At 34.9% G+C, this 27,157-nt stretch overlaps 3 protein-coding genes across 3 annotated transcripts; all 3 read right to left on the reverse strand.

Annotated features, from left to right (window-relative positions):
* Positions 1 to 5,617: 5,617 nt before the first annotated feature.
* Positions 5,618 to 6,109, reverse strand: LOC111798778 (calmodulin-like). The gene has a single exon (XM_023682105.1). The coding sequence runs from the start codon at positions 6,107 to 6,109 to the stop codon at positions 5,618 to 5,620; it is 492 nt and encodes a 163-aa protein (XP_023537873.1).
* A 6,263-nt stretch (positions 6,110 to 12,372) lies between these two features.
* LOC111798779 (probable calcium-binding protein CML11) lies at positions 12,373 to 12,804 on the reverse strand. Its single transcript, XM_023682106.1, has one exon. It carries the CDS (start codon positions 12,802 to 12,804, stop codon positions 12,373 to 12,375), a length of 432 nt encoding a protein of 143 aa, XP_023537874.1.
* Positions 12,805 to 21,673: 8,869 nt separating this feature from the next.
* Positions 21,674 to 22,075, reverse strand: LOC111798782 (probable calcium-binding protein CML15). Its single transcript, XM_023682108.1, has one exon. The coding sequence runs from the start codon at positions 22,073 to 22,075 to the stop codon at positions 21,674 to 21,676; it is 402 nt and encodes a 133-aa protein (XP_023537876.1).
* Between the last annotated feature and the right edge of the window lie 5,082 nt (positions 22,076 to 27,157).

The raw sequence follows: 27,157 nt of genomic DNA on the forward strand, positions 1-27,157 counted from the left end.
TGTTGTCATTCTAGAATTGTCTCTTATGCCCTCAAGGTGCAACCTGAATGTCGATTCCACCTACAATCTTCGTTCCAAAGAAGGTAACGGCCTTCCATCCGAGGTTAAGCTATTAGACCAGGCTGACTAGTTCAAGTTTATATACTTTTCTTGTTTTTTAGTTCCATATCGACCTTTTTTGTTCCACAGCAAAATTGAATATAAAAAAAAAGAATACTCAAAAGTCAATTATCACGGGCTATAAAAAAAAAACATAGATGGCTCGATGGAGCGTTTTGCAGCTTCTTCTCAGATATAAGTTTGTTTCGAGAGCTTTGCAACTTATTCTCAAATATGTTGTTCTTGAGGATAAATTGAATTTAATGTTAAAAGAGGGTTCGATCTTCAAGAACTACTTTGGGCCTTGTTTTCGTTATTATTATTCTCTTTGGCCTGTTTCATATTTCTTTTTGTGTCTTTTTTATTTTTTTCTCAGACACAAAAACAAATTAAAATGATTTTGCAATCTATGAACACGGTCAAAATCAAGTAGAAAACAGCTTAATCTGAAGGCAAGGGCGATTAGCATTCTCCTCTAGAGGTGTAATAATTTTGCTTTTGCCAACAACCTTCTAAAGGTCTTGTCCTTTTAGATAGAACATCATCCATGTTGTCCACGTAATATAGTTATTGCTCTTGACTTTTTCGATTCCTCCAATGTCTTGGAGATCACCCATCGTGTTGGCAATACCTCAATACTACCAAACAAGCTAGTTTTCGAGACAGAACTTGCAGAGTCAAGTCACTCACAACAAAAGAAACTCTCTCACTAATAATCTCAAGAAATCCTTTCTGATGTAGAAGATCAAACAAAACTACAGAACATACTAAGTAATTCCAAGAGATTTGAAAACCTATACCAACCTTGGTAAAACACCAACACGTTTATTAAGACCAACCAGTTAAAGATTACAAGACATTGTATAGAACACTACTACAATTTTCTTTGATTGGGATTGCTTGGGATAAAAAACTTAATGGGGCGGAGGGGTATTAATAATAGAGGTTAAACATGGTAGAACAAATTTATTCTTAAAAGATCTTAATTTTTATTCTTCAAATACCTATATCTCTCTCGTAAGATATGTAGATATTGAATTCATAATCATTGGGCTTGATTCTATTGGACTAACGATGAACAAATATATCTTACCTGTGTAGAATAGATGCATACATGGCTTGGGTTGGAAATTTTTTTTTGGATTGAGTGTCATGTTGATAATTATATTTATCCATTTTACATGTTGCATAATAACTAAAATCTCATAAAATTCAAAAGCAGAGTAGTTATATAATTTCTATCTCATACATCCATCCATACAAACCAGTAACCTCATTGTGTAAATATTATAGATACCATTGTTGAAGTTGATATGTAATGTTCCATGTTGAATGAATTCTAAAATCTTACTACTTTTTTTCTATCGCCTCTAACAAATACGATACACAAAAAAACATCACTTTATTCGGATTCAAAAAGGAAAAGAAATGAAGAACACTATCATTTTGTTGAGTTCGAATAATTTACAAAGATTTAGTAAACCAAGTCATTTCCATAGAGTTTTTCAGCATAGTCGATGAGTTTGTCAAGTTCAGCCTCACTAATGAGTCCATCTTTATTAGCATCTGCATAAGCTATACCATCACGAGCCTTATAACATGGAAGAATTGGGTCTAAGAAACCAAATGCCATTGTTAGCTCACCATAGTCGAGAAAACCATCGCCATCGACATCATGCTCCCTAAAAATCTCCTTTATTTGCTCTCGACTTAAACGCATAAACGACCACTTATTCTTCAAGTCTCTTGGTGGGGCTTTTTGGGCTTTGTCTACTAACTTCTTTGCTGGGTCTTTGTTCCACTTTGAGCTATCTTTGTGCAAAGGATGTTCCTTGGCTTTCCCATCAGGCTTCGTTTTTGGCTCTTTAACCTTGTGTGTGCTTGCATGGCTCTCATCACCTTTGGCTTTGGCCTTCTCTTTGGGCTCTTTTTGAGCCTTTGAGGTCACCTTAGGAGGCTTTGAGTTAACTTTATGTTGGGGAGGTAGGGCTTTAGATGCCTTAGATTGAGCTGAAGAACAAGCTAAGTTAGGGAAAATTCCAGTCAGTTCATCTATGGTGATCACACCATCACCATTTTTGTCATACTTTTTGAAAAAGTCATCTACTTGTTGTTGAGTAAGAAAGGAAAATTGGCTTGGTAGACAAGAACGTGTTGCCATTGTGAGAAGGAAGAACAAGAGAAAAACAATAAGATGCAATGTTTGGAGACAATGAACATGTTTAGGAGAGAATTAGGTTTTATAGTGATTCAATTACGTGAAGAATCTTGTTTACTTTTAATCTAACGCGTACATGTTTGATTTTTTTGAGGTTAGATTCTCATATTGAATGAAATAAGCTAAGATAGCAAGAGGGAATCGAAATCAATTCGAAAAGAATTTTGTAATGAGTTGGACTATACTTAATCGTTAAAACGATTTTCATAGATGGAATTGGATTGAGTTAGGTTTAGAGGATTTTTAGGGCAAACAAAATTGTTCGAGTCAGTACATTTTTTAACCTAAATAACCCTGATTAAATAATGAACTGAACTCAGCCCAATCCAACCATAATATTTTTGCGTCCAGATGGTTAGGTTTGTGACACTCGAGTAAAGGAGGGATGCACGAATTAATTGAGACCACATTTGAATGAGAGCGAACATAAGAATAAAATTAAAAATCAATACTACACCAACAAAATGTACCTTCTTTTCGTTGACTCAATTATATGAAAATCATGGTTAAACGAACTTTAATTAGAGCAATTCTATGTTGGGTGACCTAAGAATTTTTCTGAGATACACTTGAGTGAAGACAAATGAACATGATGCATGTGAATGAAGACAAAACATGTTGGAATGACTACTATGTGCGAACAAATCTGGCTTACAAATTCTAATTCGAATTCTGGACATAGGTTCATTACACGGTTGTTTGAGTAATTTATTCAATTTTTTAAAATAAAATAAAATTATTTTAAGAGTCATGGTAGAATAAATAATAATAAAAATTATAAACTTATATATATATATAACTAAAATCGTATTTTTAAAANTAAGAGTCATGGTAGAATAAATAATAATAAAAATTATAAACTTTTATATATATATATATATATATATAAAAAAAACTAAAATCGTATTTTTAAATCATTAAAAATAAATTCGAGTTGATTAACTCACTCATGTTAGTTTGTTTATTTACAAATTTACTTTTAATTTTATGTTACCATGTGAATTTAAACTAATTAAATTTTTTTTGATGCCCACGTGTTGTCGGTGGAAATGTATGGATAATAATAATATAAATAAATAAAAATATCAGTAAATACCTTTTTATTTTCTTCTCTTTACACGTGGAAGGAATTAGATTCATGATTAGCCTGAAAGAATGTGTTGACATTCTCAATCTTAATTTAAATTTTCTCATTACAAATTAACTGAAATTCTTATTCTACCCTAATAGCATATAAAATAGTATTAATCACAAATCTCATCCTAGGGGTATTTCTGTAATGTCTTATTTTTCACCTAGTTTACTTGCTCGACTCATATTCTAGTCATGATATGTTAACATGTTTCACAGCGTAACTATAAATTTTCATAACATAGTATATACTCATCCAAAAGCGTCCTTTCAAAGTCGTTAACATGAAATTTTTATGTGCTAGCTCATTCTAAAGATCTTTACGGGTATTACTTGCCTAAAATATGTATAGTTACTTACTTGGATGGTTCCTGCCTTCCCGAGCTTGCTTTTCTGCGTGCTAGGAGCTCCAAGGTTCCAAGAATTTTTATGGTAGGTTTAATTCAAGTCATAAGAGAGTTAGTATCAAAATCGGGACGAAAAACAGTCGCATGGAGCACAAAACAGACCTCAAGTGCTGCACACGCGCCCAAAATGGCTCCCACGCGCAAGTACACACACGCCAAAGGGAAGAGGATGCACATTCACGACTTGACATGTGACAACGAAAAGAGACATTCTTCTTTAGTTACAACCCCAGAGAATTGCGATGATGCTACGTTGTTCCAATCCCTTGTTCCAATCCCTTAATATTAGAAAGGAAAAAGAAAANAGAAAGGAAAAAAAAAAAAAAAAAAAAAAAGACATCTAAGGAACCTGGCCTGGAAGGGGCCCTCCTATTGCATACCGGTTGGAAGTTTGTTCACGATCATCACTATATGGATATTTTAACGTTTCTGAAAGACTGCCATACTTTGAGTCCAATTAACATTCATGCCCATCCAACACCTTGAGGATGGGGTTGGAATAAACTGTACCCATCTTGGTTGTGACTTACATTTCTCACGACTCACTAGACTCATGAAATTTGTCAAAGACCTAGAGGTCATAATAGTCATTCACGCATTCGACTTCCAAGAGTTGAGTTCGATCCTTTATGTACGTGAAATTTTTCTAGTTGTTCTCGTAACGACACATGGTGCACCAAGGTGAGACAGTTCACAGGTTGCATCAGGCGAACAAATTGAGCCATGCGCTGAATTAGGTTGCATGTAGGTTGCAGAGTTGAACGCAAGCGTGGGTTGATCTAAGTCAGACTACCCGAAAAACGTAACCCCTCCGAACAAAATTTTCTAGAAATTGATTGATTTTCTGATTTAACCTATTTTTTTTCACATTTTTCTTACTTCTCATACAAAACTCAAATGAACTTGTTATTTTATTTTATTTTTTTGGTCAAAATGATAGAGTTTTAATTCGTCTACACATACATATTTTTCTCGTAATTTATTATCAACTACACGTTGAAATAAACACATCCAATATCAACACTAAAAATTAAGAATTTAGTTCCAATAAAAACTCTCAAATTTGAAAGAAAACAAAAATGTTTATATTTCGTTCGTCCTCCCTTCTCGATGGGTTTGAACAATTCGACCTTTTCTTGTGAAGGAAGTCCAATGAAATTCTAACCCGGTTAGACTTTGACCGATTTTTCTCAACTTTTCTCAATTTTCTTTGATATTTTTCCGGAGTTTTTTGAGATTTTTATAAACAATTTTTTATTCTACCTTGTCATGTCCCACATGGGTCGGGAGGAGAAAGAAACACCCTTTATAAGGGTGTGGAAACCTCTCCCTTGTAGACGCCTTTTAAAGCCTTGAGAGAAAGCCCAAAAGGGAAAGCTCAAAAAGAACAATATCGGCTAGTGGTGGGTTTGAGCCGTTACGTACCTCCTCTTCAATCCTATTTAATCCCTCACCGGACCTCAGGAACCGGACTCAGAAATCTTAAAAAGATATTTTTGAGACCCTTTCGAAAGTTGAATGGTAGGGTACTTCAAAAAAAAAATTAATAAGTTAAAGGGTTTTTTCCACTAAAGTTTAAAAGTATGGTTGAAACCAAACGCTCACAAATCGAAATACATCGAATTCATAAAACAAGTTTTAATTCTTCGATTGTTTCTCTTTATTCATATTAATCGAGTTCAAGCTAATACAATTTTTTTTTTTAAGAGAGCTAATCATTGAACTCTTTATTATAATCCATAGTTCATAATACTTTAAAAATTTAAAACCCTCTCTTCTTTTTGTTGGTTCTCTCAGCATAATCAACAAGTTTTTCAAGCTCCTCCTCACTAATAAGCCCATCTCCATCAGCATCAGCATAAGCTAAACCATAATGAGCTTTGTAGAGTGGAATGATAGAACCAAAGAAACTAAAAGCCTTTGTCAACTCACTAACACTGAGGTACCCATCACCATCGATATCATGCTCCATGAATATCTCCTTGATTTGGCTCCTACTAAGCTTCATACTCGCCCCCTTCTCTTCGGCAGCCTTAGCAGGCACCTTCTGAGCTTTGGGTGCAACATCCTTCTTCTTGGCTTCCGGATTGTGTGATCCTGGGTTCTTAGCTTGGTTGTGGTGGATGGCTGCACTTAGCTCCTCCTTGGAGAGGCTTGAATCAGCATTTTTGTCATAGTTTTGCATGAGCTCTTGAGCTTCAGCTTCAGCTCCATGAGCATGGTCCCTGTGAAGTTGAAGAGAAGCTTCAGCCATTGTTGAGGTTAGGTTTTGTTTGGAGATGGAAGAAAACTCTTGGAAGAATTGGATTTTATAGTGATTTTGAACAATGTACTTTGTTTTCTTGATTTTGACTTAGAATCTTATTCCTTTTTCAAGTGGTGAATGAATATTCAAAGTGAATAATTCTATTTAAATTCATAAATTTTGTAATTCATTTTATGAAAAAATTGAGAAAATTTTCATTTGGAGCGTTGATGTGATCTAATATGTGGGATTCCACCTCGGTTGGGATAGAGAACGAAACATTGTTTATAAGGGTGTGAAAATCTCACATATCAGGTCACGTCAACACTCCAAATGAAAATTTTCTCGGTTGGGGAAGAGAACAAAACATTGTTTATAAGGGTGTGAAAATCTCACATATCAGGTCACGTCAACACTCCATATGAAAATTTTCTCGGTTGGGAAAGAGAACGAAACATTGTTTATAAGGGTGTGAAAATCTCACATATCAGGTCACGTCAACACTCCATATGAAAATTTTCTCGGTTGGGAAAGAGAACGAAACATTGTTTATAAGGGTGTGAAAATCTCACATATCAGGTCACGTCAACACTCCAAATGAAAATTTTCTCGGTTGGGAAAGAGAACGAAACATTGTTTATAAGGGTGTGAAAATCTCACATATCAGGTCACGTCAACACTCCATATGAAAATTTTCTCGGTTGAGAAAGAGAACGAAACATTGTTTATAAGGGTGTGAAAATCCCACATATCAGGTCACGTCAACACTCCAAATGAAAAATTTCTCGGTTGGGAAAGAGAGAAGAACATTGTTTATAAGGGTGTGAAAATCTCACATATCAAGTCACGTCAACACTCCAAATGAAAATTTTCTCGGTTGGGAAAGAGAACGAAACATTGTTTATAAAAGTATGAAAATCTCTCCCCATACTCGTTTTAAAAACCTTGAGGAAAAAACTAAAAGGGTGGGAAAATCTCTTCCCCTCAAGATTTTTAAAACACTTCTGCTAAGGAGAGATTTTCACACACTAATAAAACGTGTTTCGTTCTCCTCCCCAACCAAGGTGGGATTTTACAATGATAACCCGTCTAATCTAGACTACTATCTCCAAACTACAAGGTTAGGTTGAATTATATATATATAAATATATTTAGTTTTGGTTGAGTTGATTTTTTTGGAGAAAATCGAGTAAGTTCGCAGGTTGACATTTTGTTGGCCGAGCCAACCCGACCAACTCGAAAATAAGGTTACAATTTAACCCAACACTAATTTTAAAATTAGTGTAAAGATTAAGAATATTTGACGTTTGTAATCGATATTAATGATATATTACGACTTGTGAATGTTTGATATTTGAGTTTTATGAAATTTTAATTATTAATGTAACATGCATGTGGATAAGTAAGATTTTTTTTAAAGATAATTATAAAAAAAATAACAATCAAACAACTAAATCTAACCTAATTGGGTTAAGTTGTGAACTCTACTGGGGCTGCTTAAGTCACCACCGATCAACCTATTCTATGTACGTCTAAATTTTATTATTCTAACTATATGATTTTTATGTTAGATAAATGTAGGAGAGACATATTTATATAATTATGGAAGTTAAAAGAATTTAATATCTGTTATAATTAAAAATAGAATCATATATTTTTGGAGGCAAACTAATAAAATTTATTATATTATATAATAATAAATTATATACTTTTCATATTAAAGTTATTCATATTCTAACTCTTTATGTTCCAACGGTTCACATTCGAACTTGGTAATTATTAAATAATATTTTTGTCACGAGTTAGAGAAAGAAATAATCATAAGAATGGGAGAGATGTGGAATTTGATACATTTGAGAACGCATTTCGAGAAATTGGGAGGAAATGAAAGAGAAATGAAATTGAAATGAAGAATTTGGGGACGTGAGACAATATTTAATTTAATTAGTATTTAAATATGTAAGGACAATTTAAATATTTTCTTCTAAAAAAACAATGTTAATATTATTAAAAAAAAAAAAAAAAAAAAACTAACTATAATTTTATAATTTAGGATAATTAATTGTTATTATTATAATTTAGATCTTCCTTGTAAAAAGGTTTTTGTAACTGCTTAAACTCACCATTAGCATATATTGTCATTTTTGAGATTTCTATTTTCGATTTTACTTAAGAGAAGTTTCCACACCACTATAAAGAATGTCTCGTTCTCCTCTCCAATTGATGTGGGGTCTCACAATCCACCCTCCTTCGTGTCCCAGCGTCCTTGCTGACACTTGTTCCCTTCTCCAATCAATGTAAAACCCCCCAAATCTGCCCTTCAGGGCTCAATGTCCTTGGTAGCACACCGTCTCATGTCCACACTCCTTTGGGGATCAGTCTCTTTGCTGGCATATTGCCCGGTGTCTGGCTCTGATATCATTAGTAAAGTTCATGTATTCTAGGACATATTCTATATCTAAGATAATCTCTCATTTGGCCTAGAGAAGATGAGACATGTCTCGTAATTATAAACATTCTAGCTTATCGTCAAACATTTTAGTTTAGATGATTTTTTTTATCTAAATCAAAATATTTTTCATTAAAATTTATTTTGGTCATTACTACGATGCTTTCTTACCTTCTATAATTTTCTTAATATCAATTTTTACACTTTTTTTTTTTTTGCCATTTTTATTAATTTATTTACCAATTTACTTTGAATTGGGTAACAATGTGAATTCAAAGTATGTTTTACACATTTTGATATTAATTTGGTTGTGAATTAATAATTTTAGTGGAAATAACATAATTCTCACAAAGGGTATAAATACCCTTATCTTGTCGATAGAATTTATGAAAAAGAATAAAAAAATAAATATCAATATAAACACTTTTCTTGCATATGGGAGGAATGAGATTCATGTCCTTAATATTCCCAATATTAATTCAATTATCTTATCACAAATCAAGTAAAAATCTTATTTAATATTAAATTAATTTGAGGAGATAATCCACTCGTAGTCATAGCTAACTGTTAAATGAACACGACTCTCTACAATTGTATGATATTGTCGAGTTTGAGCATAAGCTCTCGTGGCTTTACTTTGGCCCCAAAAGGCCTTAGATCAATGAAGATAGTATTCTTTGAATATAAACCCATGATCATTCCCTAAATTAGTCGGTGTGGGACTTTCATCCAACACCTCTCCTCGAACAAAGTACGCCTCCCTTTAATTAAGGCTCAACTTCTGTTTCTTTTGGAGTCAGTCATTTTTTACTATGCCTTCGAGGAGCCTCGACTCCTTTTTGTTTTGGAGTTCTTTGTTCGACATTTGAAGATTCTATTGACATGACTAATTTAGGGCATGACTCTAATACCACGTTAGATGAACACGACTCTCCACAATGGTATGATATTGTCCACTTTGAGCATAAACTCTCATGGCTTTGCATTGGGCTTGGCGACTCCAGTGGACAATATCATACCATTGTGGAGAGTCGCCAAGTTCAAAGCAAAGTCATGAGAGCATATGCTCAAAGTGGACAATATCATACCATTTATGGAGAGTCGTGTTCATCTAACACCAACAACCCTCCTAGTCATATCCTTACCTTTACATGCAAAAAAAATTGATGTAAAAGGTTGAGTATTAAAAATAAATAATAAGTAACATCCTTGCTCGAGTTAGCATGTGATCTTAACAACCTACTTTGCTACAAGTTTACATTTAGATAATGAATACTTCGACAATTCCTAACAACAACATAAATCAACCTTACCCATGAACTTATTTTTAACATTGAAATAAAGTTACTAGTATATGCCTGACTTAATTACAAAATGGGAAGAAATCTTTAAAAACATTTTAAAATGGTGTCATTAGCTTATATGTTCATAATAAAATTGTTGAACAATTACGACGGAAACAAACAATATGAGATTTAAATAAAAATAATGTAGAGAATAAAACAATGTTATGATAAGCTAAAAACAATGTGAAAATGCATCTACTCTACCTTCAATCTCATGGTCGTTATCGTGATTTTGTAATCCGTGTACAATGTGAAAATGCATCTACTCTACCTTCAGTCTCATGGTCGTTATCGTGATTTTGTAATCTGTGTAGAGGTGTCTTGCATTTTCCTAAAAAGTAAGAGTAGCATGTGACTTGAGTATTTTAAAAAACACTCCGTAATTAACCACACTACTAGGGTCAAGAAGAGCAATCACACGCAATCCTACTTGGGACCTATCATTTCATAAAACATCATCTCATGACTTTGGTTTCAACTTCTAGTCTGGGCAAAATTGGATGTGTAGTACTTCACACGACTTACGCATGCGCACATGGACCCCAGGTGAGCTCGTTACTATCCCTTGGATCTAGTCTTCTACTAGTGTGCACTCATGCTGACGGTATACCATGGAAGGAAGGGAGCGTGTATTGTATCATAATGTATATAATACCGTATCATAACATCACAGTGTATGTGTCCATACTAATCATAACATGAAAGCATCCTAATACACGTGAACGTACAATATGCATGAGATCCTCATAGTTTAAAATCATAGCATGTATATGTGTTGCAATATATACCTTCGTTCATTTCATATGTAACATGATCATTTTATGTCATTTCATAACATAATGTATAACATGGTACCAAACTTTCATAACATAACACGATCATCAATGGCATGACGTGTCAATATGATAATCTATAACATGACATATCTCATAATTACAACACATCATAACATAATAAGCAAACATCAACAACCACAAGGTACGACATGTGCAAGGGCTACAAGACATGCACCGTTCATATTTCAAACAATTTTTTCTAGAAAATAAATGTAAATATTGACCATGACCAACATGTTCTCGATATAATAAAAAAAGAATAATAATATCAATCAATGTTCTTTTCTTGTATAGTAGAGGAATTAGATTCAAGATTTGATAGAATCTTGTTAATATTTCAATCTTAATTTAAATCATCATATCAAAACCCATCTAAACTCTTATGTTATTCTAAGAAAATAAATGTGAATCTACGTAATTACGTTCAAGTAATCACAATGAGCTGGAATCGAAGCAATGGTGTTATCCTTTTCATGTTACAAAGAGAGCGTTAAAAAAATTGAAAGTCACTACCTATACCAACAAGGTGTACTTTCTTTTTCAGTGGCTCGATCATAGAAACTTCATGATGAAACATGTTTTACTTGAAAGAATTCTATGTTGGAGTGATCACTTAGGAATTTTCATGAGATGCATGTGAGTGAGAACAAGACAAGCTGAAGGACTCATGTTAGTTTGTGGGAATAGTTTTCACTCTTAAGAAGCGTGAATAAGTAACATGTTATGTCGCATGAGAAGTAGGGAAATTTCAGAGCCATTAGATACCAAATTCAAATTTTCAATCTATAACGACCCTAAATTTCAACTTATCTAGAGTCGTTATTGTCATCATTATCTATACTCATATGCGGAATTAAACATTTAAAACTCATTATAAAACATAAACTTTATCTTAAAACACTATCATGGGCTTACGTGTTAAAAAATGACACAACTAAAAACTAAATAAAATAAATAACATTAAAATTAAAGACCCTGTTCTAACCTTAGTCTAAGAAAACAAGTACAGCTACCTTATGTTGTGTCATGGTCTCGAATTGCGATCTCGTCATCAGCCATATCAAGGCTACTGGACGTCATCAAGGCCACTGGACCTTATACCGACCTTAATTGTCTTTAATAAGGTCCTTTCCGAGTTGCCTGTTACTGGGCCGTTCGCTACCCAATATCGGATCCACCTCATAAATTAAGAAAAGAAACCTTGCATAATCTTTTTCTTCATAATAGTTAGTAACAATCCCTTCAATTTTTTACATACTAGATCTAGTTTATTGTCTTTAATTTTTATATAATTGATTGAGAAGCTTAATCTTTATTACGTGAATTCTAAATTCTAGAGATCTTTTATTCTTTTTACATCATAAATGATACAATTTATAAACTTAAAATAAAAGAACATGTCTCAAGGATGTCTTGAAACTGAGAAACAATAAACAAACATATCTACAAAATACATTCAAAAAACAATTTTTAACAGATACACCAAACGACTTGATCTTTATTTAAATAGAGAAACAAGGGCTACAAAGTGCATACATCAAAGAAAAAGATTAAGATAGATAAATATAATAAACCAAGCAACCATAAGAAGAGTTAAACTCTTTATTCTACCTCATAGTTCATAATATTTAAAACCATAACTTAACAAAACCCTTTCCTTCGACTAACTCTCTCGGCATAATCAACGAGTTTTCCGAGCTCTTCCTCACTGATACGACCATCACCATCAGCATCAGCATAGTTTAGACCATAGTGAGCTTTGTAGAGTGGAAGCATCGAACCTATGAAGCTAAAGGCTTTTGTTAGCTCACTTACGTTGAGATAGCCATCGCCGTCAATATCATGCTCTAAGAAGATATCTCTAATCTCGCTCCGACTGAGCCTCATATGTAAGCCCTTATCTTCGGGAACCTTAGCGGGTTTTTTCTTAGGTTTGCACACAATATCCTTAGGAGGTCCTTGTTGTTGAGATGCTTGTTCAAGGATCATTGCGGTTAGCTCATCCTTGGTGAGGATTGAATCGCCATTTTTGTCATACTTCTTAATAAGATTGTTTGCGTCAGCTTCAGACATGTAAGGTCGGTCATGGTGTACGTGGGGAGGATTGATTGACATTGTTAAACTAAGGGTGGAGAAGTTTTTCGATGAAAAATACTTTTAAAAATGATTAAGGTTTTATAGGCATTTTAGGAGCTTGTTTTTTCAACGTAAACATTGGAATCTAATTCCTTTCCAAAGTGATTAATTGGGTATTCAAATTCATCCTCTTGTTGGCTAAAATATTATATTCTAAGTGTTACTTTTTTATATTATATGTAAAGTAAACTAGATTTATGTGTTGGAGTGAAGTCAACTTAAGTTTTTAGTTTAATGGGTGATTTAATGTTAATATTCTTTTCTATCCGATCTCACGTTGGTTCTGGAGGAGAATGAAACACCTTTTATAAGGACGTGAAACCTCTCTCTAGCAGACACGTTTTAAAAACATTTAGAGAAATTTTGAAAGGGAAATCCCAAAAAGAAAAATATTTGTTAGCGGTGGGTTTCAACAGTTACATATGGTATCAGAGTCAGACACCAGGCGATGTGTTAGCAAGGAGGCTAAGTCTCGAAGGGGGTGGACACGAGATGGTGTGCGAGGAAGAACGCTGGTTCCCGAAGGGGGTAGATTGGGGGTCCCACATCAATTGGAGAAGGGGACGAGTGGTATTGGTTGGGGAGGAGAACAAAACACCCTTATGTTTAAGTAATAATCTAAGGGTTTACCGTCAATAAATTAGGTCAAGTACCTTATCTTTATGAAATCATTAATACGACCATTTTGTAATTATTATAAATGATTTGATTCAAATCATCTGTGGATGATCATATATGACTCAATCTTGATCTTGAGTGAGGTATGAACTCCTGTCTATAAGCATTTGTACTTTGATTTGCATGGGTACTCCTTCCCATATACGGCAAGTAGATGAGTAGTTCCTATGTTGATGCAAGATCCATTAGCTCATGATGAACTTAGTTTGTGTTGAATCATATATAAATTCTACATAAGTATCCATCAATGATACTTAATGTATAAATTATTGTATTCTAAATTTTAAATAATAAAAAAATTTTGTATATCAAATATATTAAATAAAAAATATATTTAAAATTTGAATGAAATTTAAACGGGTTGAATAATATAATTTAAATAAATATTATGTCTTAAAATATTAGATATCCAAATATATTATTCTATAGTTGAGCAAAAGTTCTCGAGAATTCTCACCTCTCCCTCTCAAATTCCTTAGATTTTATTTTAAGAGATTCCAAAAAATATTAGCCTTGTGTTTGACTAAGACTTGTGATCGAGCAAGACGAGTTCAACCGTTGGACGAGTTAGAGCAAGAAGATTAAAGATCAACTTAAACTTTTTTCATATTTCTTCCATGTAAGTTTGCTTAATCTTTAGTTTCGTTCAATTCTAAATAAAATCAAAGTTGATTCTTATGCTTCTATTACGAAACAGTCATTCTCAACATTAATATATAGATAAGATTGAACGTAGAATGAGAAAGACTGAACCACAAAATATTTAATATATAGTTAATTGAGAAGATTAATATTTCACAAATGATCGTTTGTAACTCGATCTTAATCTTGGGTGAATCATAAACTCGTAATTTTTTATTTATTTATATGGGTAATAGCGACTTTGATAACGAGTTAAAAAAAGTCTACCATAAAATGATTCAATCTAATCTAGTTTTGTACTTTTATAAACCTAGGGCAAATAACGCGTGCAAATCTGTTTTTTTTTTCTCAATGTATAGAGATACGAACATTGTTCGAGAGGTCTAACCGACATCGATTATTCTAATCTCATGACAACCGCGTATGAGTATGCAAATAATAATTTATAGAAAATAAAAGTAAATGACTTATAAATGTCTACAATGTCTAAAAAGATGTAAGAAAAGAATTAAATCTAGCTAGTTAGAGTGTTGCAACACGACAACAACTAGCAAGAAAAAGATAAAGAAGAATATAAGAGAATAAGGTCCTTGTCTTATTGTCAAAAGGGTAAAAAAAGTTGAAAGAAAAAAAGCATGAATATTATTCGTTCACTATGAGAGTGAGTACAAAATAGTCGTAGTTTGCGTTAATAAATAAATAAATAAAAAAGACGTCAGACCTATAGTTGCCCTTAATTACCAAAGATCACGAAGCTCTTTGTTGTGAAGAAGCTACAAAGAAAAAAGAGGAGAATGATGCTATATAAACTACATATAGGTTAGCTACTAGAGACACCCTAGAGCCATGATATTATGTTGTGTAGATCCTTGACAACACAGAGGAAGTTAGAGTAAGAATGAGATAGTTTTGGCGATTATCACAAAGTTGTATAACCGATCCCACCTTCGAAAGCTATGACATCATATTGTGTAGATCCTTGACAACGCAGAGGAAGGCAGAGTAAAGATGGGATAGTTTTGGCAATCATCACAAAGTTGTCTAACCGATCCCATTTTTTTGAGTCCGTGTAATGGTCCAAGCCCACCGTTAATAGATATTGTCCTCCTTGGGTTTTTCCTTTCGATTTTCTCTTTTAGGCTTTCCTCAAAGTTTTTAAAATGCTCTCCTCCCAAACCGATATAGGATCTCACAAACTGAATTTCAGAGCAATTAAATAAGAACGTAGAGATAAAAATAGACACCACAGTTGTGGTCTATGGTCACATGTATTCCTTGTCACCACCATCATGCACTCCTACCTTTATGTGAAAACATTTTAATAAGATAGAGTATTGGATATATTCATTAAGAAACTTTCTATTGGGATTAGAGGTTACTTACCAGCACAATAGATATTAGATGTTACTTACAAGCACAATAGATATCAAGAAGTAACACAAATGAATAGGTGGCCTCTCTCCCGCCCTAACGCACTCGGTTATGGCGCAATCACTGACTGACGTTCTTCAATTCTAGGTCTTAACGCTTGGCTTGTAATCGGAAATTCTGTGGCACACGACCCTCATGAAGAAGTAACACAATTCCCACACACAAATAAGTAGGTACCCTTGAGGCCACACCACATAATCTAAAGTAATTCTCAAGCATACAACTAGATAAATTACTACAATTTTCATGTACATAGCTAGATAATTGTTTTATGTCATATGTAGTTTCATACACACAGTTAGGTAATTATCTTACATTAATTACACCACACCTCTATAAAAATCTTATGGAAGAATATAAATCGAAGTTTCCTTTAGCAGAAATTGAATTACATCAGCTCCAACAGAAAATAGAAGATGACACTATGAAGTTCGACGAGTGTGCAATATATAATGAAGTTCCTAACTTTTTAAAGTAATTTTCATGCATACTGTTAGGAAAATTACTATGAAGCGTGTCTTTCTGAGGTAGTTGTCCTTGTATGAAAGTCCCGATTCACGTTAAATTATGGTTAGTATTGAAATTGGATGAAAAACTGACAAAGGGCGAACATATAAGAAAATACCTCTCACGTGCCTATCACACGCTTTCCACGCACTCAAGCCAAGCGCACGTACCATGTGTTTGAGGGAAGGGCTATTGTGTTGATTGTGCAACATGTGTCACTTGCTGATTGGCCCGTTCCACTTTAACGGCATGAGTTCAATCCCTAAAGCGTGCAATTTTTCTTCGATTTTCCTTACGTTGACACATGACGCACGTAGGTTCGGGTCGTCAAATGCAAGCGCGGTTCACAGATCAGGTTAGTGGGTCAAGTCTTCGTTGTCGCTGGTGTCACAAAGCGTTGCACGTCTCTTTGATCAGCACGTGTCCCAGAAGACACGTAGGTTCGAATTTGTGCGTCTCTTTGGAATTTTTAATTTCTTATTCCAAATTCGAACCAACATAGTTCATTCATGAAAATTGTAGAGTTTTAATTCATCTCTACATAGATATTGCCCTTGTAATTTTAGGACAATAACGAAAGGAAATAAACACGTCCAAATATTGTCCAAAACTGTAAACTTTACAATCTTGCAAATTCTTGACATTCGCCCTAACACTGCCTTCTAGTTCAAATCAACTCCAACTTCCTTAAAAANAAAAAAAAAAAAAAAAAAAAAAAAAAAAAAAAAAAAAAAAAAAAAAAAAAAAAAAAAACTCTTGAATGAGAAGGATAACATAAATCAAGAACCCAAAATGTTTAACCATAATACTTACCTTCAGGTAGAGTATAACATTTTTAAGATATGTTGTAAAGTTATGAAACTATAAATTGAGATTGGATAGAGCGAGAGATTCATGACGATGAAAATATAGAAATTGTTGTGAAAATATCATCATTAGCTCAATAAAATAAAACTCAATAATTATACGAGCCCATTGTCTATAAAAATGATTTAGGCGATGTTGGACGACTCAAGCAAGGGACATGGTAGGCGATTCAATATCTTATTGACCCTCTAAGTTATTAAATAATGTATCTCATATTAATATTAGGAATATGTTAAGAATCACGACTCTCCACAATGGTATGATATTGTCCACTTTGAGTGTAAGCTACCACAGTTTTGCTTTAAAATTTTCCAAAAGGCTTCATACTAACAGATCTATTTCTTACCTATAAACCTATGATCGTGTCTTAAATTAGTTGATGTGGAACTCCCAACCATTAACCCCACCAATGAACTAATAGATATAGGAAGCGTTTTCCATTTTCCATCAAGTTTACATAAACAAAGAAGGCTGGCTGGCTGGCTGGCTAGCAAGCAAGCCAGCCCTTCTTTCCTTTATTGATAACATTCAAAAGCTTAAAACGATAGAGTAGTACAACAAGCCGTTGCCAATTTTCTTAATGCTTCTTGTGCTCAAACCTTTTGGCATAGTCAATCAGTTTCTCCAGCTCGTCTTCTGAAACGAGGCCATCGCAGTTGTCATCAGCAAAAGCTAGTCCATAGTGAGCTTTGTAAAATGGGATAACATGACCGCAAAACCCGAACGCTTTGACGAGCTCGTTGATGTTGAGGTAACCATCTCCATCAACGTCGTGCTCTCGGAAGATCTCCTTCATTTCTTCCCTGGAGAGGTGGAGCTTGCCTACAGCACGACCGGCCATTTTTTACGTATGGATTGTGAGTTTGAGCTGTGATGGAGGTGGTGTGTATAATGTGGTATTTATATGATCCATGAACAACCTTTATTCTCACATACTCCATGATGCTCCCATTAAAATAATATGGTCATCATGACTCATGTAAGTACTAAATTGAGATGGTTAATAATGAAGACCTATTTGATAGGCGTCAAAATTTTGAAAATTTGAAGGATTAAGTGTAATAGCCCAAGGGCAACCGAGAAGATATAGTTTTCTTTATGCTTTTTCTTTCGGACTTCGCCTCAAGATTTTTAAAATGCGTTTGCTCGGGAAAGGTTTCCACACCCTTATAAAGAATGTTTCGTTCTCCTCCCCAATCGATGTGGGATCTCACAATCCACCCCTTTCAGGGCCCAGCGTTCTCGCTAGCACTCGTTCCTTTCTCCAATCGATGTGAGACCCACCAATCCACCCTTCTATAGGACCCAGAGTTCTTACTGGCACACCACCTCGTGTTCACCCCTCTTCGTTGGCACATCGCTCTTCGTTGGCACATTGCTAGCGGATATTGTCCTCCCTGGGCTTTCCTTTTCGGGTTTCCCTTGAAGTTTTTAAAACGCATCTAATAGAGAGAAGTTTTCACACTCTTGTCAAGAATGTTTCGTTCTCCACACCCTTATTAAGCATGCTAAGCACAACATCGAAAGTTTAGAAATTTAACAAAAAAGAATCCACTTAAGATGGTGACAAAACTCAAACTTTTCATATAACTTACTTTCTTCAAATATATACCTTTGTTAGATCCTCAACAATTTGTGATCATAGAAAAAAAAAAAAAACAAAAAAGAATCGAACTTTTATTTTCCTTTTTTCTTGCCCTTAAGGAATTGTTCTATTTTCAGCTGAAGAACGTGGAATCTGCATCGGATGGAAAAGGCCATCCACTTCTATACTATAATTTGAAATGACAACGTAGAAAGCATAATTTTACAACCAATAAACAACAAATAATCGATGAACTTGGATCGAAAGCTGCCCTCCACTTCTATGCCCATTATAAGATTCTTCCCAGTAAAAACAGGTTTGATTTTTTTTCCAGTGGTAGAAATTTTTATGTTTAGTTGTTTTTGTTCTTGAAAACTTGTTTATTCAACCATTATTTTTTGGTTGATTGTCACTCTCTCAATGTAAGCTTTGATTGAATCTCAAGGGGCTGTTTCAGCCGCTTATGTATTAGCTCAATTAAATGAGTTGTCAATATCACAAGGACCCATTGTTGGAGTATATAACCTAGCTTCTAGCTTCGGTTCCATGACTGTCACTGCAACGTCGTCGTATAAGGGTGTCTTATCTTTACTTGAAAAATAAGAGTAGCACGTGGCTTGAATATTTTAAGAAATACTCAATAAGTAACTTTATTGTTGGAGTCGGAAAATGCAATCGATGCAATATGGTGCGATCTATCCTTTCATGAAAACATCATGACATGATTTTGGACTCTGTTTTTTAGTTTGGACAGGGTTGGATGTCTAATACTTCCCTACACACGACCCACACACGCACACATAGACCCATGAACGTACCTCGTGGGCCTAGCTCGTCGGGCTAGTACACGCTCAAACTATCGTATGCCACATAGGGAAAGAGCCACATAATATCATGGCTAACATAAATATCGTAGGGTATGCGTCCATACTAATTATAACAGAGAAATATCCTGATACATGTGGCATACATAAATGCATGAGATCTTCATAATTTAAAATCATGGCATAAGTTTGTGAGGCAAGTCATCTACCATTCATAAACCAATGAAACATACATATGCATATCTTCTCATATCTTTCATACTTAATATAATTTACATGACACGATATATGGAGGTTTATGCATCATAAATCATCAAATCATAAATATGATTTTACAACATGGCATAATCATATTATAGCATAACTTATAATATGACATAGCATAACATAGAATAATATGACAACATAGCATAGCATTACGTAAAATAACACAACTTAACACATGTCAAAACAATCATAATCATGACACATGGAGGAGCAATGTGGCACGTGTCATCATACGTAATACAATTCGTCCAAGCAAGCCAACAGTGAAGTCATTTACTTAGTTAGCCTAAGCTGAAGTTAATATTTTATCTTGGTGCTAATCTGAAACTACCTTTGGAGTATGAGTCAACCTATATGCACCCACGGTATCTAGTTAGAATATGTTAAAGAGCTTAGTTCACCTAATGGTCTCAAATAATTCTCTAATTTAACTTAACACGCTTTAAATTGGTGGAAAGTGGTTGCACTTGTTAGGATTATACAATAACGTACACACTATCGATGAACACGTAAAATAAGAGAGCGAAAATACAATTTATGTTGTTGACTTGGGAGAGAATAGATTTAGGAGAAATAATGAGTATATATATGGTTTCAATTTATTATATATATATATATATAGCTTTAACGATATAACCACCTATTATATATAATATCTAATATTTCTACCAATTTTTTACCATAAATATTTGTTCACTATATATGACTATTTTCTATATATATTTAAAGTATTTATAACAATTGAACGAGCTGGATAAATAGGCATCAATTTCCATAACTCAACCCGGTTTGTCAACCAACAATTTCATTCTCAAACGGCTATCAACACCTTCACTGCACCATACAAATTGAGGTTTTGCACAATCTCAATGTTCCAACATCAACACCTTTTATCAACATGTTTGTTTGATTCTTTGCGCCCTATATCTTCTCCAAACACATCATCTTCTACTAACAAGTGAAATCATCTTCTACTAACGAGTGAAATGATATCATTTTCTGTGTTTTGTCTTTGAATGATAAATCGAGTTTTTCACTAATTTTATGACACTTTGACGATCTGTATAAACAATCTTCTCGTGCTGCTTCTTGCCCAATTCTTTTAGATAGTTTATCATCCATATCATCTCCTTTCCAACTTCAGTTATTGTCATGTACTCACTCTCAGTAGATGAAAATGCAACTCATTTCTAAAGCCTAGAACATCCCATCATCCATGTTTGCTCCCACTTGGTTGTATCCTCCAACTTTAACGCCTCATCAAAGAACTCTAGTTCCCGTTCATCAGTTAACAACAAATAGTGTAATGAAGGTACATTTCTATTTATTACTCTGAAGGNCAAAAAAAAAAAAAAAAAAAAAAACATTTTGATAATTATACCTATTTTATTTCATTTCACCAAAAAAAGAATCTATATTCAAAAGAATCTCAATTCTATTGCAATCAATTGTATTGCGATTATTTTCATTACAATGAAAGCTCATCTTCATTAACTAAAATGGTTAATTAAGAAAATTATTAGTGATTTATTTAAGAGAATTGTCAGTAATTTAAAAAAAAAAATNTTTTTTTTTTTTTTTTTTTTTTTTTTTTTTTTTTTTGTTATATGTAAATACTTCTAACATATATGTTTAGAACAGCGACAAAAAAAAATTGAAAAGCATGTTGTTAACGTTTTTTATATAAAGAAACTCTCCTCTCAAATTGTTCTTTCTAGTGTATTTAATTGTTCTTATAGTGTATTTATTTGCCAATAATCAAAATCAACAAACCTACCCTTCAATCGAAATCTATTCCAAAATAACTAGCCTTTATATATGTATGTATTTGTTTGTTTATGGTAAACATGAGTAATTGTATAGAATATTGAGCCTTTATTTCTACAATGGACATTTTTTCTTGTCCTCATATTTGCACAAGATAAACCAAAAGAACAAAATGGGATGATAAATCCATCACTCTTATTACATTAAAACACACATTAATCTCACTTAACCACTCTCTTTAAACACTTCTTTTTGGAACAACTCTCTTTAAACACTTCTTGTTGGTTTTTTCGAAATAATCAACGAGTTTATCAAGTTCCTCCTCGCTAATAACGCCATCGCCATCACAATCAGCAAGAGCCAAGCCATGACGAGCTTTATGAAACGAGAGCGAAGAACCCATGAAATTGAAGGCCTTAGTTACCTCACCGACACTAAGACAACCATCTCCATCGATGTCGTGTTCTAGGAAAATCTCTTTGATCTCCTCCCGAGTGAGCTGTAGTTTGGAGGGCCTCAAGTCATTCATCAGCTCCTTCTTCTCAAGAACGCCATCTTTGTTGGTATCACGAAGCTTCAGCACACAGTCTGCTTCCTTCTCAGATAGAGGCCTTTGGAGTATTTCTTGAATGCTTTCCATCTCGCTGGCTTAGGGCTTAGTTAGAGATGATTTTGTTTTATGCTTCACCAATCAAAGAGATTGGTATTTATACAATGTTAGAAGCTTCTCTTATTTCAGTGGAATCGTATTCTAGTTCATCTTTTCGCTATTAAAGTTGTGGTTTTGTTGTCACCAACAATAAATTTATGCACCTACTATGCCATGTATTGACATTTATCTAGTTTGTAATTCTTATTTATTTGATTTAGATCTCGTAACCGTCCAAGCCCATTGCTAGTAGATATTTTGGCTTTTGGGCGTCCTCTCAAATTTTTTAAAATGCGTATGATAGGAAAAAGTTTACCTACTCTTATAAAAGGTGTTTCGGGATCTCACAATCCACCCGCCTTCGAGGCCCAGCGTTCTCGCTGGCACTCGTTCCTTTCTCCAATTGATGTGGGACCCCCACCAAATCCACCCCCTTCAGGGCCAAGCGTCTTTATGTCTACCCCTTCGGTGAACAACCTCATGTCTACCTACCCCATTTGGGAAACAGCCTCCTCGCTGGCACATTGTCCTGTGTCTGACTCTTATATCATTTGTAAGAGCCCAAGTTCACCGTTAGCAAATATTGTTCTCTTTAGCCTTTTTCCTTTCGGGCTTCCCCTCAAGGATTTTAAAACGCATTTGCTACGGAAAGGTTTCCACACCCTTATAAAGGGTGTTTCGTTCTCCTCCCCAACCGATGTGGGATCTCGCATAGCCTTTTTGGTTCATCTTCCATTTTGATACATGACTAATCTTGATTCATGTATGACATTAATGCTTCTGTGTCTATATAAAGGATTGTCTAGGATGATTGAGATATATAGAGTTAGATTGAATTTGATTGTTGTCTTCTATTTATTGAGTGACATTTGGGACGAACTTTGTTGAGAGAGTTAGTAGTGTGAAAGTATAAGATATACACTTTGTAAACACTTTGATTATTGAGATTGATTGCTGCTCGTGGATATAGAAAAATTTCTTCTCTCTGAACCACGTAAATCTTTGTGTCTCTCTATTTAATTTCTATTTGTAGATGTGTGAGTACGATCTTGTTTCCGCTTCCGTTACAACACAAAGAACAAAGAACATGTTCATGCAACACATGTTAATAAACAAATATGAAAATCATAAGGATAAAACATTAAAATTTATCCACCCTGTTTAATTGTTTTATGGGCTGTAAATATATTCTTCTTATGTATATCTTCATCCCTTGTGTATTGGGGACTTTTGTCCCATCGATGCACATATTCTAAATTCTTCAGCTGATAGGGTTGAATATCTCTACTAGGAAAAAGTGTCATTTATTATTATCTTTACATCCTATTTAGTCAAGTAAAACTTTCAAAATATTCATTATTATTTTATAGTTTCATATTTTATTTCATTTGGATTTTGAATGTTAATTAAAACTTTCTTAATTCTTTGAATTTGTTTCGGAATAAAAAATTTCAGTCGAGTTCCTAAACCTTAAATTGGCTTCCCCTTAATTAATCAGTGTGGGGTTTCAACAATTATAACCCGTAACAGTGGAGATAGTGTCCCCTGCTTATATACCTATCATATTTCCCTTAATTAGGGAGTGTGTGACTCCAATAATTCTCAACCATTTATATACCTATGATATTTCCCTTAATTAGCCAGTGTGAGACTCCAATAATTCTCAACAATTCCTTCCTCCAACAAAGTACACTATTGAGTCTCCCCTTAAATAGGCTCGCAACTTCTTTGTTCGATACTTGAGGGGATTCTATTGACATATTTCTTATCACCGGCAAATATTGTCCTCTTTGAGTTTTCCGTTTCGGGCTTCCCCTCAAGATTTTTAAAACGTGTCTATTAGGGAAAACGTGTCTGCTAGGGAAAGGTAAAAGGTGTTTCGTTCTCCTCACCAACCAATGTGGGATTCTCACAATGGACCTATACACTAGTATGATATTGTCCACTTTGAGCATAAGTTCTCAGGGCTCTTATGCTCAGCTCTTCGTTTCTCCAAAATATCTCATACCAATCGAGATAGTTCTCCTTACTTGTATACTTATGATCTTCCCCTTAATTAGCATTATGAGACTCCAACAATCCTCAACACATGTTTCGCCTCAATTAGCAATTGTAGCACCTAAATCTCATCGTAGGTAGGGTTGATTGCCCTATGATTTTTCAATTCTACTCTTAGTGTAAACAAGGTTTGGGGCTAGGGTTCGAGATTTCTCACGGTTGTGCATTCACCACTATTTCTTTGTAGGTCAATGTCGAAGGGAGTTATCGACGTGCATGACCCCGTGGGGAGGAGGAATCACGGGCGATTGTATAGTAAACCATCGAGAGAAGCACACATGATCGCACGACATTAATTAACATGTGTACCAACCGTAAAAAAATAATAAATAAAATAAAAAAAATTAATTAATTAAAAAAAGGCGAAACCGAGTTCCCATCTTCCTAAAATACCTCAGCAAACCCGTTCTCAAACTTCTCATGTTAACGTAAAGTCCCTCTACAGTCGAATTCGAGAGTCCAATCTTTCTTTTATGTAGAACTCACTCTATCAACCATGCCCTATTAAACATATTCAACTCCACGGGAAGGGAAGTCATCGCTTGAGGCCATCATGATATGTCCTAATCTTTTCCTTTCAATTTGAATTAGAACAAATTTTTACGATAAGTCTTCCAATTTTTGGCTAAATAGAAAATATTGGTTGGTCTCCCTTGAAAAATTGTTCTAGATGATCGATCTTTTGTTTTAGAATTTCTATTTATTGGGCTATATCATCATCTCTTTACTTCATCTCCTATAAAAGTAACAAACATGTGAAGCAAATATTAGTGAATTAAAAAATTGTATAAAACTATTGATATATGAGTTAACGTGAGTTAAAGGAAAATATTAGTGAATTGAATGAGTGTTTGTAACACGATGTCGTGGAACTCCTAAAGTGGAATCGAGATTTAAAGAGCATAAATGAGTTAACATGTTATAATAAAACTATGCTATTTTGTGATCCTGTCATGTTGTATAAAGTTATTATGAAATTGTTAATTTATAATGCATAAACCTCTTAGATCATGAAAGTTATACTATGTATTACAAAATATACGGGAATTTTGTAAACATAATTCACAAACTTAGTATGTTGAGGAAGTTTGTTTTGCATTATAAATAATGTCATGATAATAAAGTATGGGGACCTCATGAATATTTGTGTGGCATGTGAATCGAGATACTTCCCCGGTAGGATGAGTATGAGAGCATACATTATGACTAATAATTTACGACATTATGTTTGCCATAATGTTATGAGTTCTTTCCCTCCGTGGTGTTCAGCATAGAGCCCATTAGCGAGTGCTAGCCTGACGAGCTATACCCAGGGGGTGTGAGAGCCTGCCTAGTGAGCCCATGCTCGCACACATGGGTCATGTGTAGAGAAGTATTATACATTCAACCTTGCCTAGATTGAAAGCTGTCTAAGACCATACTATGTTATGTTAAAAGATTAGGTCCTACCATGTTGCATATTTTTTGTAACGACCCTAAATTTCCACATATCTAGAGTCGCCACTAACGTCTCATGCTCATCTCTAATGCAGAATAAAAACCTAAGCATGCTCATCTTTACTAGCGGAAAAATTTAAAACTTCAGAATACGTTAAAACATTGAAAAACACTGCCGGACTTACGTGTTTCAAACATCATGCTGGAGTTCAAAAGACAAAATAAAACGATTACAAATTAATTAATATAAATGAATGAAATGCAAACGCCCTATCCTAACCAAGACTAGGAATTTTAAATATGCAACTATCCTATGCACGCGCCACAGTCTCTGATCACGATGCCACCGTCAACCGTACATGGGAGCCTTGCCTTTACCTGAAAAACAATATGGCACACGGCCTGAGTATTTCGAAGAAATACTCAGTAAGTGACCCCACTATAGGGGCCATGCTAATGCAAACACATGCAATCATGAATAGGGACCTATCTCTAATCATCTTAGGGGTGGCCTCCAGTCTCGGACAAATTGGATGTGTAGTACTTCCCTACACACGACTCACACGTGTGAGTGTGAGTCCCCAGGGCGCTCGCACACCCCCTGGACCCTCTGGTCAAGCTAATCTGTAGCGACGTCCGGAGGTCAGCGGAACCCCATAGTGTCATGCGCCTCATGAACACCCTCATCTGTGTGCTTTCGCACCTGTGCGCATTCGCGCTCATCATAAGGTGCGCGTCCGCACTCATCATCTCTAGGGGAAGTAGCCCTATGCTTATGAACATACAAAATGCATGAGGTCCCTCTAAATCCATCGTAATGTCTCTTCTGACACAACCCTCTAGTCTCATCTCTTTGTTACTCTAGGTAACGCATACTCGTGGATATTTATATTAATATCATTTTCATGCTCTTAGGGTTGTGTCCTACGTCGATCTAACGACATGATGCAATATGGCACTCATCATCATCTAGCATGCTCAATATGGAAAACATCATCATATTAAGGTAAAAATCATGCAATCATCATGCTCATCATAATGCCACAACGTGCGTCAAACATATTAAGCGTCACTCAACAAAATATGTATAAACTGGCACATATCATCAAGCATCATACAATTTATTTAGCCTATCCTATAGTAAGGCCACTTACTTGGTTGGCCTCGGCCGAAGTACTCCCTAAATAGCTAAACGTAAGCTCCCGTTCCGTGAGAGCTGCTTCCTACTTCGCTGGGGTTTGTTTCCTATCACACCGTTCACCACTTTCCGTTAGTATTTCACAATTAATTTACCTAATTTAATAAATGTGAAATACGGCTCTAAAACGGCCTCGGATACCTTAATCGGGGCCGAAAACAGATCCGGGAGGGTCGAAACAGTGGAAACCGGGCTGAAAACAGGTGAGCCGAGCCGAACAGCCGCTGGAGCCGCCGGAGGAGCCGCCGGAGCGTCACCGGAGGGAGCCCGAGCCGTTTGCGCCGAGCCGAGCCGAGGACTGCCGCGCCGCTGTGTGACACGTGGCAGCAGCAGAGAAAGCCACGTCGGGCGGTAGTGTCGGGTCGAAGCGCGGGTCGCAG

The sequence above is a fragment of the Cucurbita pepo genome, chromosome LG07 (genome assembly GCF_002806865.2).
Source record: "Cucurbita pepo subsp. pepo cultivar mu-cu-16 chromosome LG07, ASM280686v2, whole genome shotgun sequence".
Taxonomy (NCBI): Eukaryota; Viridiplantae; Streptophyta; class Magnoliopsida; order Cucurbitales; family Cucurbitaceae; genus Cucurbita; species Cucurbita pepo.

What these genes read in the sequence shown, in the direction of transcription:
- LOC111798778 (XM_023682105.1), bottom strand. Translation starts at nt 6,109, where the DNA reads ATGGCTGAAGCTTCTCTTCAACTTCACAGGGACCATGCTCATGGAGCT.
- LOC111798779 (XM_023682106.1), bottom strand. Translation starts at nt 12,804, where the DNA reads ATGTCTGAAGCTGACGCAAACAATCTTATTAAGAAGTATGACAAAAAT.
- LOC111798782 (XM_023682108.1), bottom strand. Translation starts at nt 22,075, where the DNA reads ATGGAAAGCATTCAAGAAATACTCCAAAGGCCTCTATCTGAGAAGGAA.